Source organism: Labrus bergylta, chromosome 9 (assembly GCF_963930695.1).
Source record: "Labrus bergylta chromosome 9, fLabBer1.1, whole genome shotgun sequence".
Taxonomy (NCBI): domain Eukaryota; kingdom Metazoa; phylum Chordata; class Actinopteri; order Labriformes; family Labridae; genus Labrus; species Labrus bergylta.
The window spans coordinates 12,682,309-12,700,578 of NC_089203.1; the positions used below are offsets into that span (position 1 = coordinate 12,682,309).

General features: G+C 38.2%; 3 protein-coding genes across 5 annotated transcripts; all 3 read right to left on the bottom strand.

Annotated features, from left to right (window-relative positions):
- Positions 1-106: 106 nt before the first annotated feature.
- On the bottom strand, positions 107-8,936 carry hspa4b (heat shock protein 4b). 2 transcript variants are annotated; one of them, XM_020647898.3, is made up of 19 exons: positions 8,635-8,936; positions 8,001-8,058; positions 7,653-7,793; positions 6,213-6,335; positions 5,968-6,067; positions 5,680-5,813; positions 5,332-5,576; positions 5,165-5,241; positions 4,312-4,463; positions 4,065-4,171; positions 3,840-3,973; positions 2,527-2,711; positions 2,311-2,394; positions 2,037-2,192; positions 1,787-1,912; positions 1,590-1,697; positions 1,383-1,502; positions 1,051-1,212; positions 107-656 (listed from the first exon to the last, which is right to left on the bottom strand). In XM_020647898.3, the coding sequence occupies exons 1-19, from the start codon at positions 8,739-8,741 to the stop codon at positions 450-452; spliced, it is 2,526 nt and encodes an 841-aa protein (XP_020503554.1). In that variant the 5' UTR covers positions 8,742-8,936; the 3' UTR covers positions 107-449. The 2 variants fall into 2 exon arrangements, with proteins under 2 accessions (XP_020503554.1, XP_020503553.1); XM_020647897.3 differs by having other exon boundaries at positions 2,311-2,406.
- A 1,528-nt stretch (positions 8,937-10,464) lies between these two features.
- On the bottom strand, positions 10,465-12,597 carry uqcrq (ubiquinol-cytochrome c reductase, complex III subunit VII). Of its 2 annotated transcripts, none has more exons than XM_020647909.3 (3): positions 12,486-12,597; positions 11,504-11,675; positions 10,465-10,640 (listed from the first exon to the last, which is right to left on the bottom strand). In XM_020647909.3, the coding sequence occupies exons 2-3, from the start codon at positions 11,655-11,657 to the stop codon at positions 10,546-10,548; spliced, it is 249 nt and encodes an 82-aa protein (XP_020503565.1). In that variant the 5' UTR covers positions 11,658-11,675; positions 12,486-12,597; the 3' UTR covers positions 10,465-10,545. The 2 variants fall into 2 exon arrangements, with proteins under 2 accessions (XP_020503565.1, XP_020503561.1); XM_020647905.3 differs by having other exon boundaries at positions 12,438-12,521.
- A 536-nt stretch (positions 12,598-13,133) lies between these two features.
- Positions 13,134-16,521, bottom strand: gdf9 (growth differentiation factor 9). Its single transcript, XM_020647921.3, has 2 exons — positions 15,968-16,521; positions 13,134-14,842 (listed from the first exon to the last, which is right to left on the bottom strand). The coding sequence occupies exons 1-2, from the start codon at positions 16,335-16,337 to the stop codon at positions 13,908-13,910; spliced, it is 1,305 nt and encodes a 434-aa protein (XP_020503577.2). The 5' UTR covers positions 16,338-16,521; the 3' UTR covers positions 13,134-13,907.
- Between the last annotated feature and the right edge of the window lie 1,749 nt (positions 16,522-18,270).

An 18,270-nucleotide genomic window follows, 5' to 3' on the forward strand; every position in this document is an offset into this window, starting at 1 on the left:
AAATCTGTTTAGTGTTTAGTAGTCAGGTATCTTCACTGGTACTTATTAGTTAAACAGAAGCTTAACTGCGTACCTTTACTAACCAGAGTAACAAAGATGAAACATGTGATTTTCAATAACTTTATTAAAACCATATTGTGACACAGACCAGAACATGTACAGAGCACACAACAGAAATAAATACCATCATGTGTACAGCGCTCGTTGTCAAACAGGCTTATTGCAGCTGGCTTTTTGATTTATGTCATCCAGAAAAGATTGAGGGCATGCTATGTCATCAGAGAGATCAGGAGCTGGGCTCAGTGTGCTAATCACACTGCCTGCTTTTGACTGTGGAGTGCAGTTCCTGAAACACTTTACCTGCTCTGATATACACCCAGGCTGCACCCTCATTCTCAAGCAACCAGCACCCATTAAGCTTTGCTCAGGGAGGCATTTAAGAGGCTGCTTTAATCAAGGTCCATTCCAGGCTTGTTTTCTGTGGATTCTGAGCTGGGGTTGCTTGTGTTCTCAGTTGTTCCCTTGTCTGCAGTTTCTTCCTGGGGTTTCTCCTGACCATTGACAGGTCCGTTTTGCTCTGCAGGTGTGTCTTCCTTGGGCAGCTCAACCTTGGGCTTGGGTTTGGTCACAACAGGGTTACAAGTGGAGAACAGCTCCTAGAAAGTTACACAAAGAAAAACAACATGTAATAATGGTTTTCAGTTTATAAAGCTGTCTGGCTCAGTAACATTTGAAAAATACACAACAGTAACGATGTTGGACAAGAGAACTCAGTGTTCTGTGTGTCAATGAAAACATTTGTGAAGAAAAAAATGTAGATATTTTTTTTTGCTACAAGAATAATCAAGTCATTTCTTTAATAAATGATTTGGCAGCCTATATGGTTTGAAGATTTCAAGACCCAAAATCCCCATAATGTCATTTTTTAACTTCAATTCATCACGGTTCCTGTGTCATTTGTTTACTACATTTATTTGTTGTCCTAACCCATTCTGCATTTACTTTTTCAGGTATTTGATAATATTTTTGTTTGAATGAGAAAACACTTACCCTTGTTTTTGCTTGAATGTCTTTTATTTTGACAGAGGGATCCAACGCCAAGCTCTCTTTGCTTTGCTGGTTCATGGCGCTGTTCATCCAGATCATTGCGTCGTTGGTCAGTTTGTCCACTTTGGTGACATCGGCCTCATCTAGATGATCGTACTGCTCCTCCTGTAATATCAAAGGGGAATATCAGGAGCACTGTTACTGATTCATTCAATCACCTCGTATTAAGGTAACAGATTTTGAGGGATATACAGTCAAATGTTTTATGTCAAGTAAATGCTGTTGTAGGGAGATTTAAAAAAAAAAAATCACATTTAAAAGGCCTTTAGTGTTACCTTCATTTTGTATGCCTCAACAAATTTCATGTACTGCTGGATCTGTTTTCCCATTTCCTCAAATGCTTTAGGTCTCTCCTCAGCCTCTGTGTACCTGTCCTGAATGGGCTGGCCAAGTTTCTAAAAGGAGAAATAGTATAAATGTTCGTTAAGAAATATGTATCAGGTACTCTATGAAAAAAAAAGTACTTCTTTTGAAAATAATACCTTTAACTCTGCCAGTTTGTCAATGTACACTTGTTTGGATTGGTCCTCTCCATCTTCATACAGCCAGTTCTCAGTGTCCTCCAGTTTTAATGACAAAGCGTCTCTGTCCTACAAATAAAAAATAGTCTCAACAGGACTGCAAAATCTGTTGTAAAGGGATATGAGAGAAGAGCATCAAAGGTAACGTTTTTACTTACAGTTTCACTGACAAACTTCTCCAGCATCCCATGCAGTTTGTCCCTCATGTCGTACACGTACTCCTCTACATAATTCTTAGCATCATTCCTCTCCTTCTCCAGCTTGTCCTGCATGATCATCTTACCCTGAGAAGAAGCCAAACAGCAACTGTAACCACTCAACACTTCAAAATAGATCCAAGTAATTCAAAAATGACAGATGTGTGAATGAAGTGATAGATGTTTGTGTCATGGCTGGAAGTTTAGTTACCTCATTCTCTACAAAAAGGTTGAGCATGTCTTCTGCTAGCTGCCACTGTGGACTGTTTTCAATGGGAAGCTCCAACACTTTTGTTTTGACTTTGGGCTTTTTGGCCTGTGGGGGCTGGTCATTCTTCTTCTCGCCTTTGCCTTCCTCTGGGGTAGTCTGAGAGGTAAGAGAATAAGAATTTACAACAAAAGTTAAATATCTGTTCTGTCATTTAAAGACAGACCCAATAAACTGGTAGTTTTGCATTTGTGTAACACAAAATTGAGCATCTCACCTCCATCTCTTCATTCTCACGGGGCGTCTTCTCTTCTGTTTCTTTCTGAGCATCTCCCTGACCCTGCTGCTCGTCCTGATCAGTCTGCATCTTGCTCTGAACGAGAGTTATGAATAACTTTTTGGTCTCAAAATTGCAGTGGAAATAGCAGAACACAAACTGATCTTATGTTCACTGTAAAAGGACAATTTATGATGAAATAACGTTTTGTTTCACCTCTCCCTCCTTCTCGTTGGCCTGCTCTGTTTCCATGGGCTCCTCTGACTCATCCGACTTCTGCACTTCAACCAGGGAGGCGCTGGACACGCTGAAGATGCCGTGGATGTTCACTCGCACCTTGACTTTCACCTTGGAGCTCTCACCAGATGCCTGTGGGACAACCTTCTGGATCATAAACTGACCTGTAAGGAGGACAGGGGAATGAGTTATGACCACGATTCAGTAGGGAAAAGGCCTCTCCTGATGCAATTAGTGTCAGCATGTGTGGTAATGTCTTGGCGTTGATCAACCAGGATATTCTCAGGAGTTTGTAGGCCATACAAAGGCTGAAGGAGAGTTATTATTGGAAAGAAGCATGAGTGGACACTATGACTGTTAATCTGCTGGATGTGCAAGTAAACCCCTGGGCCCAGTTTTTTCCCCAAAGAAATGTAATCTGATTAAAGCTATCAGAACATATCAAACTGAACAAAAAGGTTGTACAAAGAAAAAAAGAGCATGTGTAAAGTTTTAGTTTTGACCTGGATTAAACCTACGGTATGTGTCAATCCAAACTTTTGAGCAGGATCGGGATACCTTTGGTTTAATAAAATAAAATAAAAAAAGCCAAAGGGTGCAAATTCCAGGAACAAAAATCAACATGTTGTTTTCAGTTGGTCAAACAGTAAAGCAGTTGAATCATGTAGTAAATACTCTCAACAGTCTTTTAAACTTTGTACTAGAGTTGCTAAACTGTTTCAGAGACATGGATACAAGGATTTGGTGCCCATTAAATAAGCCACCAAATCTGTCATAGACAAAACATCTTTAATTTGACATTTTATTGATCACAAAGGCAGAAGTATGTTTAAACTATTTAATAACATATTACATATAAGTGAACGTCATGCCTCTATAAAGAGCCAATGGCCCATGAGCCAGAGAAGGACCAGTGCGCTTTTGATTGTTTTTACTAAATCCATCTGGTCAGATTCTATCACCGCTTGTCCTGGGTTAGTTTAGCAGATTTTAAATAATACATTTCGTTTGTTGATATTATTTTTCCATTTGGGTCAGAACGGTTTAAAAAGAGATCTACCACAGACAGTTAGGTTTATATTGAGATAAGTGATATGTATTCCCTTTCAGACTACAGTTATACAGATTATTTTTAGTCTCAAAATGTTTATCCTGATCAGGCTGAGTATATCCAATGTTCCTGTCAATAAAAAAGCCACAATAGTACGAATGAATAGCTGATCCAGGATAGCAAAAGACAGCTTTTTTCCAATCCCGATCATTCTTATCCTGACTAAATATCAGTTGCTTACCAATAGTGGGATCAGGGTAGGGCAGCTCATTGGGGCTGTTGTAGTAGGCCTCCAAAGAAAAAGGCTCTTTCCTGTAGAAGGTCAGCACTTTGGAGAAAGGTGCTGCGTGGTTCCTGGGAAATACCTCACAATCACTGGAACAAGAAAATGTTTCATAGTTATTATCAGATTCATTAATCAAGACCAGAGAGAAGTCAATAAATATATAAATAAAAAAACATTTACCTCAACCCTTCCTCTGCAGCAGAATGCCACTTCAAGGAGATGGGATAGGGAGCAACGTCTGTGATGGAGAATTCACGCACTTTGAAGGCAGGTGACAGGATCGCACACTGTGAAGACACAACCAGTGTTTCAATGACAACTCATTATAGAAATACTTTAATCTAAAATCCTCCTGGTCACATTCTTTTAAATACAGTAACAGGTCCTTGAAGGAGATTTAAAAAAAAAAGAAAAAAAAAAGACAAACCTGCAGAGCACATCCTCTGGCCACAGCTTCGTCAGCATTCAGTGTGGTGCTTAACTCCTTCCCGAAGAATTTGCTGATTCTCTCTTTGACAGCCGGGATCCTGGAAGCTCCACCCACTATCTCTACTGCATAGATGTCTTCCTTTTTCAGTTCTAATGGAACAAAACACATTCTTGGTACAGAACAATCCTATACACTTGAAAACTAAGAATATTTCAAGATTAGGATAATAGTTAAAGGAGCAATATGTATCTTTGACATGTCGAGTTTTAAATGTGTACTGCAGCCCAAATTCAAAACATCTGAGAGCTGTCTCCTGCTGCATCTAGTCCATGTGTACATGGGTTGCCATGTTGCAGACACTGAAGCTTCAGTGTTTAGCCAGCTCTGCATTGGTCTTAGTCTGCAAACTTTTCTGCACTCTAACCTCTCTCCATTTTTTAAAACGCATCTCCAATAATTATCCTAATTTAACCACATTTCTGGTCATGGAGCTTATTAGGAAAATGCAGAGGCTTTTTAGGTTGGGTATAATCAGTTATATCTGAACCAGTTTGCTTCGCAGCACCTGTTGATTTGCCGTGGTAACTGGTCTCATATATGACAAACAGAGGGGCATCCAAAACAGTTTGGGGGTACCTTAAAACCGACTACCTTCTCTGGTCAAAACAAATTTAGACCATTCTGTACCGGAATCTCAACTCAAAAGGAGGACATACTGGCTGCTGCATTGTTGTCACAGTAGCATATTTCCTAAATGTCTGATGATATACTAAGATCATTTTATAATCTAATTCAGTAGATATATTGAATATTGCTCCTTTATATAAAGTGAAGTTGACCCTTTACTCACTGGTTTGTTCCAGCAGACTCTGCAGAGGAGCTTCGACGCGTGCCAAAACATCACCACACATCGCTTCAAACTGACCCCTTGTGCAAGACAAAAGTTGATGAGCATGACTTAAGCTTGAAAAGAAACAGTACAACTGACTCAACCAAATTATTTCTTGATGGATCTACCTGTTCATTTTCCCAGTGACATCAATGTCATTCATGAAGCACTCGATGTTGAGCGGCAGGTCGGAGGAGTTAGCACTCATCAGTTTCTTCAGTTTTTCACACTCCTGGTAGAGTCTGACAAGAGCTCGGGGCTTTGTCTTGACATCCAGCTTGTACTTCTTACCAAATTCCTCACAGAAGTACTTCACCAGCATCTCGTCAAAGTCCTTCCCTCCCAACTCTGGATCACAGGCTGTGGACAGGATCTATGAGACGAGGAGAGGAGGCAGAGAGAGAGGAGTGAAGCACTGATACACAGCCCCTCATACACTGATGGACAGTTTACAGTGCACTGATTTGGCTACACACCTTGAGTTTGCCCTTATTAAAGGCACACACTGATGTCTGGAATCCAGAGTGGCCCAGGTCCACAAACACCACGTTCCTGGCCTTCTCCTCAGGAGCAGGGAGATCCTGTTTGTAGATCCCATACGCTAAAGCCACTGTGAGGAAAATTGTTTAATTATTAATTAAGTAAATAATTAATATGATTTCAAAGTGTGCGTTTCAATGTCTAATGTTAGCCAGAGTGGCAGCTAATATTCGCAAAAATGCAAATAATTGCCCAAGCACAACCCAAAACATACGCGCACAGACCTGCAGTTGTTTCATTCATCAGCCTCAGGCAGTTGAGACCAGCAATCTGAGCAGCATCTACAACTGATCTCCTCTCAGCATCAGTGTAGTAGCAGGGAACCTGGATACAATAGAAACACATTTGAAATACATTTTAGTCTTAAATATTTGTATTGTTAATCAAACAACTTGATTAGACATCAATGTGCAAACTAATCACGTTCAAGGAGAGCTTCAAAAAGTGCAAGGTCATATGTCAAACTTACAGACACAACACAATCTGCCACAGGCTTCTTAAGTGCATTCTCTGCCGTCTCCTTGAGCTTGGTCAGCAGCATGGCAGTGACTTGTTCAATGCTGAACACCTTCTCTTCCTCCATGTACATCACCTGTAATAACAGTTACCTTGTCAGACAGGAGATGATTTCATTGCATTACATTTTGCTTCTTGGATGCCTCCAAATGACTGTCAATCTGACAACTATCACATTTCCTAACAAGCACAGTTTGACTCATCATCGTTACTTTACACTGCCAGCAGCTTTCAGGTACTATAGTCTCTCATTCTCCATTAACTGGGTCCATAATACTTTCACTGTACACTGTACTTTAAAGGCTACATTTCAATTGTCAGCTTGAGATGACACAGACATTTCAACTTCATGAAGGACACATGCTGCTTTCTAAGTGCAATAACAATATTCTCATCTAACGCCTGAGGGCCTGCACCAGACTGACAATGGAGAGAAGATAAATTAAACAAGAGAAAAATGAATTTAGTCATCCAAGCACAATAGGATTGCATATAATATTCTAAAAAAAGGATATCCATAAATCTGCCCATTCACTGTATCTTTCTGTGAAACGGGGGGGGGGCAGATTAAAAGGGCTGAGTTAAAAATCGATTCATCAATGCATTGCAATTCAATACTGAATTACAAAATCATGAAATCGATTCTATCCATTGTAATGAAGCCCCAGTCCTGTGAGGGGCACTGTGGGTGCCGCCATACTATGATTTGCGTTGTACTGTACAGTTGCTTTACTTGACTGAACAACGTGTTTTGGAGTCAATTTGTTCTAAACCAATAGAAATAATTCACACGTGTTGTTTAATAAATGTCAGAAGGTACTGTAATTGATTTTTGGAGTATTTCTGTCATCTTTGTGTTTAACTGAATCGATATCGAAGCATATTGACGGATATCAAATCGTCATCGCATTGTGACCCAAAGAATCAAAATTGAATTGAATTGTGAGGTTCTTGTCAATACCCAGTTGTCCATAGAGCGCATGAAGTGAGCTGAATCAACTTCTGTGTAAATTGGGGAGCTGATGGGAAAGGACAGAGCTCTTTGTTTCAAAGGCAAACATAATAAAAACATTGTTTTTAAGGCATAACTAAAAATCTCTTCTAGGACTATTGTAAATGTAATTCAAGTTCTCAATTGATCCATGAACATGTCTTTTAATGTACAGATGCTTTAGTAGATCGTTGATTTTCTTTGCTGTAGGGAGGAAAGTTAATGTAAATTGAACATTTTTTGAAGTCAGTCATAGGTTATATATTTATTTTAAAGGAAATAATAATTCTCATCAAGTGTGTCCAGGCCATGTCTGTACACTCTACAAATGTACAAACTACAAATGAATAAACATTTGAAGAAATCAATATAAAAGGCAATAGTACATCAACGTCTTCTTACCTTGATGCCAGTTGTTCCTGCCGGCATTTGTGCGATGTCGTAGACCAAACTGTTTTTGAGGCGATGCACAAAGGGATCTGAGAAGGCCCTGCCATGAAACCTCTTGAAACCTTGGACTGTATTCTTGCAGTTTGTGACGACCTGTTTAAAAAAAAACCACACAATTTGGAAAATGGTGGATTCATGCTCTGAGAACTGTGTGTGGTTTGAATTTAGTGTGTGCTGAATCCATACCCAGTACTGGACATACTCATACTCAATGCATTATTGAAACATTCATCCCCCATTTGTTATGTTTTTTTATTTTTATTCCATATTTAGTGTTAACTGATCATCATGAAAACATACCTGGCTTTTAGCAGCTGCACCAATAGATCGATTCCTGGGTCCGAAAGAAACGCATGCTCTAGAAACAAACACATATCGAATTAGTGAAAAGCCAGTAATACAGCTGTAGTTGTTGATCTAGTGTGACTATATATTTGGTGTTGGAATACATCCACTGAATGCTTATAAACCGGTTTCATCATTGAACCATGGTCTGAAAATAAAGTAACATTAGATTGAGGTGGTCGTTTTGACAGCCACGATCCGGCCTCCTCCCATCATGCGCTCATTCACGCCTGCAGTTAAAAAAAAAAAACACATCCCTCACCTGACCGGGTAAGTCAGGTGCTCGTTTTAAGATTATTTCGACGATATAATTGTAATCACACCAAGGAGGACTAACTGCATCAAACGCGATGCCCTCAAGATGTCTTTATACTCACAATGGATTAGCTCCAGCTAGCATTCGCCTTAGCAAATCACATGCCGTTTCCTGTTGTGAAACAGACTAGCGTGCTAACTTAGCTACCTAGCCAGGTTAGCTTCATTCAGTATTATGGGTAAACAAAAGAGGATTCATTTACGTCCAATGCCCACTATCAGGGCTGGTAACGTAAAACAAATGACACCAAATGATAGTTCTGACAGTACTTACGGTGTACATCGGTCGCTGTATTCATTAGCGACAGTTTCAATCCCTCCGGCTCTGGCTACCGCTACATAGCAGTTCAAGAACCCGACGTCAAATCCGACTACTGACATCTCGACTAGCTAACTGAACAGGTTACAGAGCAGTAATTACACGGAAGAACAGAAATATAGTTCAGTGCTAATAAAAAATGACAGCAACAGCTACAGTGGATTTCGGTCAGCGGACAGTGATACACCCTTGTTCTTGTTCCATGAAGCTGGGTAGCAGCATGCGGTACGCCGGCTGATGCGTGAGACGTTCAGGAATCTTCTGTCTGTCATACGGACCAATAGCGTCCCACCGCAGAGCTTCAGGAGGCTGCTGCCGTGCGCCACCCACAGGCAAGGAAAAATACAGCAGACACATTCTGCAGATACATATTGATGAATGCCCTTTAGTTGACGGGCCATTTAAAATACCATTATCCCTCCTTATACTCCAAATCTGCTCACTTCCAAATGGTATAACTCTTTTTTTTTTCTCCAGCTCTTTTAGTTTCTTACATTTAAAAAAAATATATTTGTTCCTCTTGGTCTCAGCTCTTGTTGTTGGGTTCTTATAATAGTTCTTGTGACAGTCGGGTTATATATGTCTGTTGGGTATTGTGCACTTTGGGTTCTTTTCTGTTGAATTGTATTTAATTATTTTTAGTATTTTGCATCTGTTATGTTCTTATTGTTGTTAATGTTTTTCTGTGTTTGGTTTAGTTTGCTTTGTTCTTGTTTTTGCTGTTTGTCAAAGCACTTTGTAAACCTGTGTTTTTAAAAAGTGCTATATAAATAAAGTTATTATTATTATTATTATTATTTAACAACCTGATTTCCTCCTGGAGTTAATACAGTATTTCTGATTCTTTCTGTAGCCTTCTTTAGAATAACATCTTTATTTTCAATGCACAAGTAAAATGTCATTTAAAAAAAGCCGCTCTCACATTTAGTGATTCAGAAGCAAGAGTATGAAACACTAAATATAATGTAAAAAATGCATATTGTTTAATTAAGATAAGATAAAGATAAGATATACTTTATTCATCCCAGCAGGGAAATGTAGGTGTTCCAGCAGCCAGCATACATACAAACACACAACACAACACACATATACATACATATCCCACCCATACAAAAAAACCATGAGCCCACAATACAGTTTGATATATGATATATGCAACTCAGGCTAAAGTTTAAAAGTTTAAATGTCTTCTGTCCTTACTTAAAGGGGAGTCGTTATAAAGTGCAATTGCAGGAGGTAAAATTATATTATAAAAATAACTGTAATAAATGCATGTCACATATATTGATACATCACATTTAACATAAAAGCACTAGCTACAACCGCCATCACTATATCAATGCCTAATATATTGAATGAATGTCTCGAACTAATATGATCATTAAGTTTCATTTGACTTAATTCATCTCTTAAAACTATTTACCGGTAATCATTTTCAGTATTTATCCCTCCACCCATTATCTTTGTCAGTAACACACCCAAGTCCCAAGGTGGTATCGTCATCTTCTTGCCATTATTCAATCCATAACCCCAAACTAAACAATTTTAAATTTTCAAGAAAAAAAAACGAGTTATCACATTTGAGATATTGGATCATCTAATGGTGTGGTCTGTGCTTAGGAGATGGCTAAAAAAGGGATATATTTTTGGTTGCTATGTCCTCCAATTTCAGCACTGCATTTGTACTATCATTAAATCATGACATTGATCTGACCCCCATCCTCTGGGACACATAAAACCATGGAAATGTGGCTAGATTACAGCAATAAACACAGATTTCACATACATATTTAAATCTTTATTGGTGAAACATACAGAGTTGGACTTAATAACAGAGAGGGCAGCTTTCAGGAAAGTGGCAGGAGCTCATTCATCATTTTCATACTGAGCAGGGTTCTTCCTCTTGCCCTGCTGATGGACACTGTTGCCCCAGGTGTATGTCAGGTACATGAGAGCCATCGCTGCAAAAGCAAGATTATTTGAGACATCAGCACAAGCATCATCACTATTAAACTACAACTAGATGTGTAACATGGATTTTATGAATGCGAAAACATTAAAAATACATTCGAAACTAGCTGGTGAAATAGGATTTAAAAAAATGTCATTCAAAATTACATTTATATGTAAAACAAATAAAGTAAAATAAATAAATAAGGGTATTGTCTGAATTTTGTCAAATACTAGTCATTTCACACATTAAAATTGCATGTAGGCAATTGCACAGTGTGTGAATGCAAACAGCCAATATTATACCCAGAATTTTTCCTGCCAGCTCCTAGTAAATTGTCCACATCATTCTGGGTGAGCCGATGCGAGAATGCACTCAATGCAGCAGGAAATATTCAGGAAAATTCACCATGAGTCAATGGGAGGGGGTGATGATGTTTACAGTACATCCTTTGACTTTTGCAATCTATATGCACGTAATGAAACTGCTCCATGATGTTGTTGTTCGCCAGTATGTTCTCATCTCTTTCATTAATACCGCCAATATGTTGAACTACACGTAGAATTGATTAAAGTACAAAACTGTCATCATAGTGTCAGACTCTGTTGCTATACTCGCCATTTCTGCTGCTTTTTACGCCAATGTCCTGACTACTGGCACAGGGTTATGTGCATAGCTTACACTGTTTGCTCCAACCTAGTTAGCTCAAACATACCTTTTTAAAAGTATTTTCTTATTCAACCCTTCTTACAAAATACTTCTCTTTTAATCATTTAGTGCAAAAGATTTTGGGAACCACCATACTTGAATGTTTTGCATGTAACTGCACTCAATTTAAATACTGATGTACAGTTTGTAATTGTAAAAACTTACGAGGGGCAACTTTGAAGAAAGAGGCTGTGAACCTTCTCCACACGTTGGGGATTCCCTTGGAGAAGTAGTTGGGGAAAGCCCTCTGCTCAAAGGGGGACAGACTGTATGTGATCACATGCCTGATCTTGGCCAAGTCTCCGAAGTGTTTACCCATGTTCACCAGAGAGCCGATCTGAGGAAACAACGACAAAGTAATGAGCATATAATAAAAATACAAAAACAATATGCTGTTTGCAATCAATCCAAATAATCTATTTAGGAAATGTATCCAGGGACACTTACACCAGTCTGTTTTTTTATTTAAAAGGACACTTGTAGGTTTGTTTTTTAAATGAAAAGGCACTCTATGACTATAAAATAAACACCAATTATTTCTATCTGAACTATAAATACTTTAAAACAGCATACCAAATCTGCTTGAATCTTTTGGGAAAATGAAAATGGGCTGACTCTTATGTGCTTATCTTTTCTTGGTTGTATTTTTCTTGGAATATTTGGCCGGTCATTATGGAATAATATCTTGATGAGATGTATTCATTTTAGCTGTTATTTATTAACTTTTACTCTATTTATTGTTTAAAGTATCTGAATCTACAATTTTAAAAACTATTCTCGGAGCATAAATGTTACATTCATGACACAAATTTCTCCCAAATTAGCTTAACGTGTAGCTTATTTATTTAAATATATATATATATATATATATTAACCGCCAATGAAATACTATAAACATGACAAAAACACTAGTTAACAGTGGGAGATAAATGTTAGCATTCTCAGCTAGCTCCAGGAGGCTAACCAGCCTCCAAGGGACAAACAGTCCTTGAAACGCCTCTACGACCGTGATCGATGATAGTTTGATTTAAAGACATCAAATGTATGCCACAAGTATTACAATATAGAGGATATGTCTCAAAAATGTTGACAATATTACCTATTGGAAGCCAAAAATTGAGGTTTCTATCGTGACATTGAAGCTTACCGTACTGCTGCTCAACAGTGTTTGCTGATAGACTTCCGGTGTCCTTCCTTACTTTGAAGCGACGGTCGGCTGCCAACACTAAAGGACAGTACCGCCGCCTATCGGACTGGAGTTAGGCCATTCAAAGACAGGGAAAGAAATATTTAATTTTAAAACAAGCCCCAGTTCAACCCCAGTTTTTTTCCACAGGTCTTAAAAACATGAGTGGTAGGGTAGTGTCCATGTTGTAAATGGATATACTGGTTTACAGCACAAAGATGACATACCCAGAAAATGCACTCAGAAATTGAGCCTATAGTGGAGAAGCAACGGCCACTAGGCCTTGAGCTGTAAATCCTAGTGACTGAAACTTTTGAAAAACTTGACAACTTAGGTTTATGTATTATTGCCAGCTCACCTGTTTCGGCTTACATTTATTCTTAATGTAAACATGACTCATCAGTCTACAATTAACTTTTCCATATGTACCATACAAACTTCTTCAGACGTTCATTATCAGATAAATCTCCAACTGGGTCCAACACACTAACTGAAAATTGAGCCAGATAATAATATGCATTTCAGGGCCATTTTTCCACTGCGGGACTAAAAATGTACTTTTTCCTCCTTTAGTGCAAAAGACTTTGAACCAGCAGTTTGAAAACAATATTGTTGCATAATTTTTTTTTTAATTTTCCAACTTTCCAGAGAATTTGTCGAAACATTTCATTCTTTTGAGTATCCCTAAGCTGAGCACAGACACACAGTGAAATCATTTGCATAAATAGACATGGCAGGCATTTAGTCACACTTAACCAGTACAATTCATAAGTATGCAGTCAGTTCATTCATATGAGATCACGTAGTGACCAGAAGTAATAAATACACACTGAAACCTTGACAACTTTCATTCTGGACATTATATAGACAAGTGCACGTTCAGAGCTCTGTCTGTTTGAGTTAGTGACTGCTTTTTCACATTTGGTCCTGGACAGGGTTACTTAAAACGTAACAATTGTGTTAAATTAAAGAATATAAGGAGACCACCCACCCAATATAAATTAACAAAAAAAAAAAGAACTTAAAAAAATAATACTAAATAATACAACGCACATATCAACAATATGTTGCCAACAGTATAGTTTAAAGAATAGGATGAACTGACACCCTCTCTTGTCATTCAATAACGAAAGGAAAATACATGTAATGTTTTTACATATTTACATTAGTATAAAATACTTTAAGTAAACACATTTGATTAAGTAAACACACCTGCTCCAGATCAAACTTTTTTTCATGCACAACGACTTTATAAACTCCTGAAATCACTGAGCCTGGTCAGAGAATCGGGTCCACCTAAGACCACTGTTGAGGAGGTTTATGTTGATGTTTGATATGGCCTTTAAAAAAGAAGAACATTGAGAAGACATTTAGGCAGCTGGCTTAGCGACATGTGCACCTGGTTGCCACCATGTCTGTAATCTCCTTGTAGACATAGGAGCCGTCCTTCTCAAAGATCATGACACTCAAGGGGCTGTAGTGGGACGGCACACATGAGGGCCGGGGCACGGAGGAGTCGAGCTTCTCATAGATGAGGTTCTGCACCATCGTGTGGCGGGGTGAGCCGTAGATGAAGCCCACAGTATTTGGGCAGATGCCTCTGCAGTACCTGGGGTTGTACTTTGGTGGGTAAACAATCCACTGATCTAGTTTGAGCTGGCTGAATCGCACCCTGAAATCGTACAAGGCACAGTCACTGGTTGGGAATTCAGAGCTGGGAAGAAGTTCAGGCAAATGGAAATCCACACTTTTTTCACCTCTCTTGCTCTTTGGAGACTCTCTCTTCCACCTTCTTTTCCGCCCGATCCTCTGTTCTGGTCTGTAAGCCCTCTGCTGTGGAAGTGTGTTAGCTGCAGTGGCTGGCTTTTGACCTTCTTTGGCGCTGACCAGTAACCTCTGGTGGGCAATGTTGCTGGCGTCATTGAGATATAGAAGCAGAAGAGGAGAACCCAGGGTGAACTTATATGGGCCATTGCTCCCTTCACCTCTGACTGTTTCTTCCTCTGGGCAGGTGACGTTGATGAGCAGGTGTAATGTTTTTCTTTGTATCCGTAAGATGGGCTGGAGAAACGAGGTCACGTCGACCTCCACCCAGTTTCCCGTCCTGTCTGTGCTGGCTGTGAGGTTTACAGATAGTTGGGCAGCAGGACACAGCTGACACTGGTCGGAGAGCTCCTGCTCCTTGACACTCAGGTAGCACACAGCGTTGACAGGTGATGCAAGGTCTTGGTCTAAATTGTAGAGCAGGGTTGACTTCAGGAGCCGTTCTTTTCTTCTTACTTGATCAAGGCTGTAGGAAAGATCCTGCTTGAAATTCTCTGAAGGATAATAAGAGAAAACATGAGCTACAGTAAAACATCTGCATCAGAGGTCATGACATAAATGTGCATATAACTGAACATGAAATTATTTTACAGAAAGTATTACTGTTTTCTGCCTAATGTCAATTGAAATCCAACTTTGGATGTTCCCCATTTTAGTTAAAGAAATATACTTTGTAGTGTTGAGAATAATTTCAATGCTAACTTGGTAAAAAAACGGGACCCTCACAACAAATGGTACAATTACAGCAATTCACAAGAGGACCTATTTGTTACTTGTTTGATATATATTTCCTAATTTTCAGTTATTTCCACAAAACATACAACTAGGCACAACATTGTTTACCTTTAATCCAACTTCCATGTTTCAATCCAAAATCTAAAACCTCTGAGAGCACCAAAAGATGAGCCGCTTAATGTTGTGTACTGAAATGTCCTACATATAAAATCCTAGTTCCAAACCTATACAGCATCATTACAACCCCATGATTAAAGGCTTCAATTGATATTGTTGGACTCACTGTGCCTTGTGTACCTTTGTATCTTTCAAGTTTAAGCAGTAGCCTACTTAAACAAAAGAGAACTAGAAAAAAGTAGTAGACACATTACAGCTTTATGATGTAAACAATTAGACCATACACAACTCTTTTCAGCACCATATGTGCAAAAGTAGTGAATTTTGCCAAACAAATTAGCAGTTTATTGCTAGACAGTTTGAGCAAATTTGGGGCTTTTATACTGAAGTTCTGGGATATTGAAGAAGTTGATCATCTAGCCGTGCCCATGCAAGGAGGCTACAGCATAATAAAGTGACTGACCTATTGAGTACTTTTTTTTTTTTAGCAGAAAAAACATTTCAACTGCTTTTCACTATAGGCTAGACATTAACCAACCCTTTTCTAGTAAGTAAGCCTACCTTTCTCACATCCGTTTTTATTTTCATAATGTATACATTAGCCACCATCCTTAGACACACATACAAAAGTAAGAATACATTTGAGTATCTTAGTTCATTCAATTTTGCCTATGTTGATCTCTTTGCCATGGACCATAAGGACTGTGACTGTTGTGTATAAATGAACCATATTGTCAATCTGCAGTCAGTCTGTTTCCCTTTCTCACCTTTTTGTGCCAGACATTCATCTTGAGGTTTGATCAATCGGACAGTGTTGTAGAATTTATTCTTGCCCAAACTCCGCTGTACTCTTGGAGACTTCTTGTAAACCTCTGTCAGATATTTGATGTACTTTTGCTCAGGTTTCATCTTTTTCCTCAGGTCTGGGTTCCACCTCGACCCTCCGTGCTCTGACAGCGATTTGAGCAGCGGGGAGAGGATGGTGCCATAAGGGTACGTCAAGTCGCCCAGATTGTGTAGCACACTGGAAGCTCCCAGAGAAGACCTCACCAACGGGGAGCAACAGGTTAACACCAGCAGCAAGGCAAACGTGCGAAAATAACAAAGAACAGCTGACATCAGCATTTGTTTTTCCATTATAAACAACGAAACTGTTCAAAACTTAAAGAGACTCTCGGTGAGAGCTCGAGGTCAACAGGACCACGCACGTGCAACTGCTGATCAAAACACCCAGGTGTTTGCAATCAGCTCTTTCAATCATAGCTTTTAATGTAACTGGTAAAAGCCCATATTACAAGAGAACTGGCAATTTATTCAGTGTCACAATACGACATTACGAAAACAGCAAGAGGCTGGTTTTGTTTTTGCCAGGTAAGAGAAGCGTTCATGCTAGTTTAATAAAGCTTAAAGTTGTACATTTGTTTATTTTGTAAACAAACCTGACAACGTCCGGTCAGTTAAAAAAAAATAAAAAATAGGATTCTTTCTTTGTCTGCTTTTGTCTGCGAAGTTTGTTTGTATCTATTGATAATCTAAAAAAATATCTGGTGAGTAATTTTTTTTGGGAAACTTGCTAGTTTATAAAGAAGGCTCAGCCAACATTTAAACTAAAATGTTCCTTCATACATATTAATGTGTCACTAAGGTTAATACGTTCTGTAAAGGTAGGTATTACAGGTTGTAAAATATCAGCTAATTCCAGCAATGAAACTGATAATGGTCACACTTAGAATTGGCTAAACTTATAGAGTAGACTATACGTCAGCTATTGGTCAAATCAGTAGCCTATATAGCTTTGGAAAAAAATAAACTTACTGCTAATTATATGTTATCTGTCTTTTGATAGGCTATTGGTTTCCGTCCAGATGTGACGGTGTCTCACGATTGTAGGCTATATGGCATTTTATTTGTGAAATGATGATTTAAATTGGAGTTACTGTAACTCCTGACCACCAGAGGGCAGACATGTAATTCTCATAAATAACTGCATTGTTTTAATCAGATCATTTTTATAGCTAAATAAATAAAGGGACACAAAAATCTGTAGATAATTTTATATATTTTTTTTGTTTTGGGTAATTTTGTGATTGGTATAATTGGGTAGTAAGCTTTACATTATAAGATCCACTGACATAGTATAAATAAAATTAGCTAGGGGACTGGTAGATGTTATAATGTACCATGTTTGGAAGACTTATGCAGACAGTGCTTTCTAGGACTAATTGTATTTGTGAATATACTGAAAATTACAAATATAATAATAATAATAATAATACTAATACATTTTATTTATAAGCGCTTTTAAAAACTCAAAGACACTTTACAATAGTTAAAACATAAAGAACAGCACAGTAAGGACAGACTAACGGACATCGCAGCATTACACACAAATCATAAAGACAACAACAATAAAAAAAAAATATACCAACAACTTGAGTATGACTCAACTGTTTAAAGTGTATATTAAGTTTCTTCTTATCTTTGGCTGATGGTACAGTACGTCCGACCTGTGGAGAGCTATACACAGTTGCAGTTCTTAACTTGGTTTTAGCACCAGGGTACAGTAACAATCAACCCACTAACACAGTTTATCAGCTCTCAGTATGTTCTTATTGCTGTACAATGTTATTAATTCACATTATTTTAATTTTCAAATAAAGAATTTCAAAAAGTGATGAAAACATCCATAATAATAAATATACCTGAGGTCAGTACAGTGTTTGTTGCAGCAGCCATAAAATTTAGTATTCTATTTATTTTAAGGTATAAATTCATTCAATTAAATTATACTTGAATGACATATCTTATAAAATATCACAACATTTGAGTCAGTTGTACTTGTTTTTCAAATTATGAACCCCCCCCAACACCCCATTATTATTACAATTGATTTAACTTTCAACTGTGCTCTTGTGATCTTTTCATCAGAATATTGAGATGAACAGTTAGAGTGGATGTTTAAGATATTTTTACCCGAAGAAAAGTTAGCCTATATAAAAGAAAAGAAAAAGGAAGTCCACCTCCATGCACCAACCAATTCAATGTCCATATGAATAATAAGAATCCTCTA

Excerpts from the sequence above, each read along its gene's own strand:
- hspa4b (XM_020647897.3), bottom strand. The coding sequence starts at position 8,741 with ATGTCAGTAGTCGGATTTGACGTCGGGTTCTTGAACTGCTATGTAGCG. Across the intron at positions 8,059-8,634 it reads TACAGCGACCGATGTACACC|AGCATGCGTTTCTTTCGGAC; the intron begins GTAAGTACTGTC and ends GTTTGTTTCTAG. Across the intron at positions 1,213-1,382 it reads TTGAGGCATACAAAATGAAG|GAGGAGCAGTACGATCATCT; the intron begins GTAACACTAAAG and ends TTGATATTACAG.
- uqcrq (XM_020647909.3), bottom strand. The coding sequence starts at position 11,657 with ATGGGTAAACACTTCGGAGACTTGGCCAAGATCAGGCATGTGATCACA. Across the intron at positions 10,641-11,503 it reads TTTCTTCAAAGTTGCCCCTC|CGATGGCTCTCATGTACCTG; the intron begins GTAAGTTTTTAC and ends TTGCTTTTGCAG.
- gdf9 (XM_020647921.3), bottom strand. The coding sequence starts at position 16,337 with ATGGAAAAACAAATGCTGATGTCAGCTGTTCTTTGTTATTTTCGCACG. Across the intron at positions 14,843-15,967 it reads TGAATGTCTGGCACAAAAAG|AGAATTTCAAGCAGGATCTT; the intron begins GTGAGAAAGGGA and ends ATTATCCTTCAG.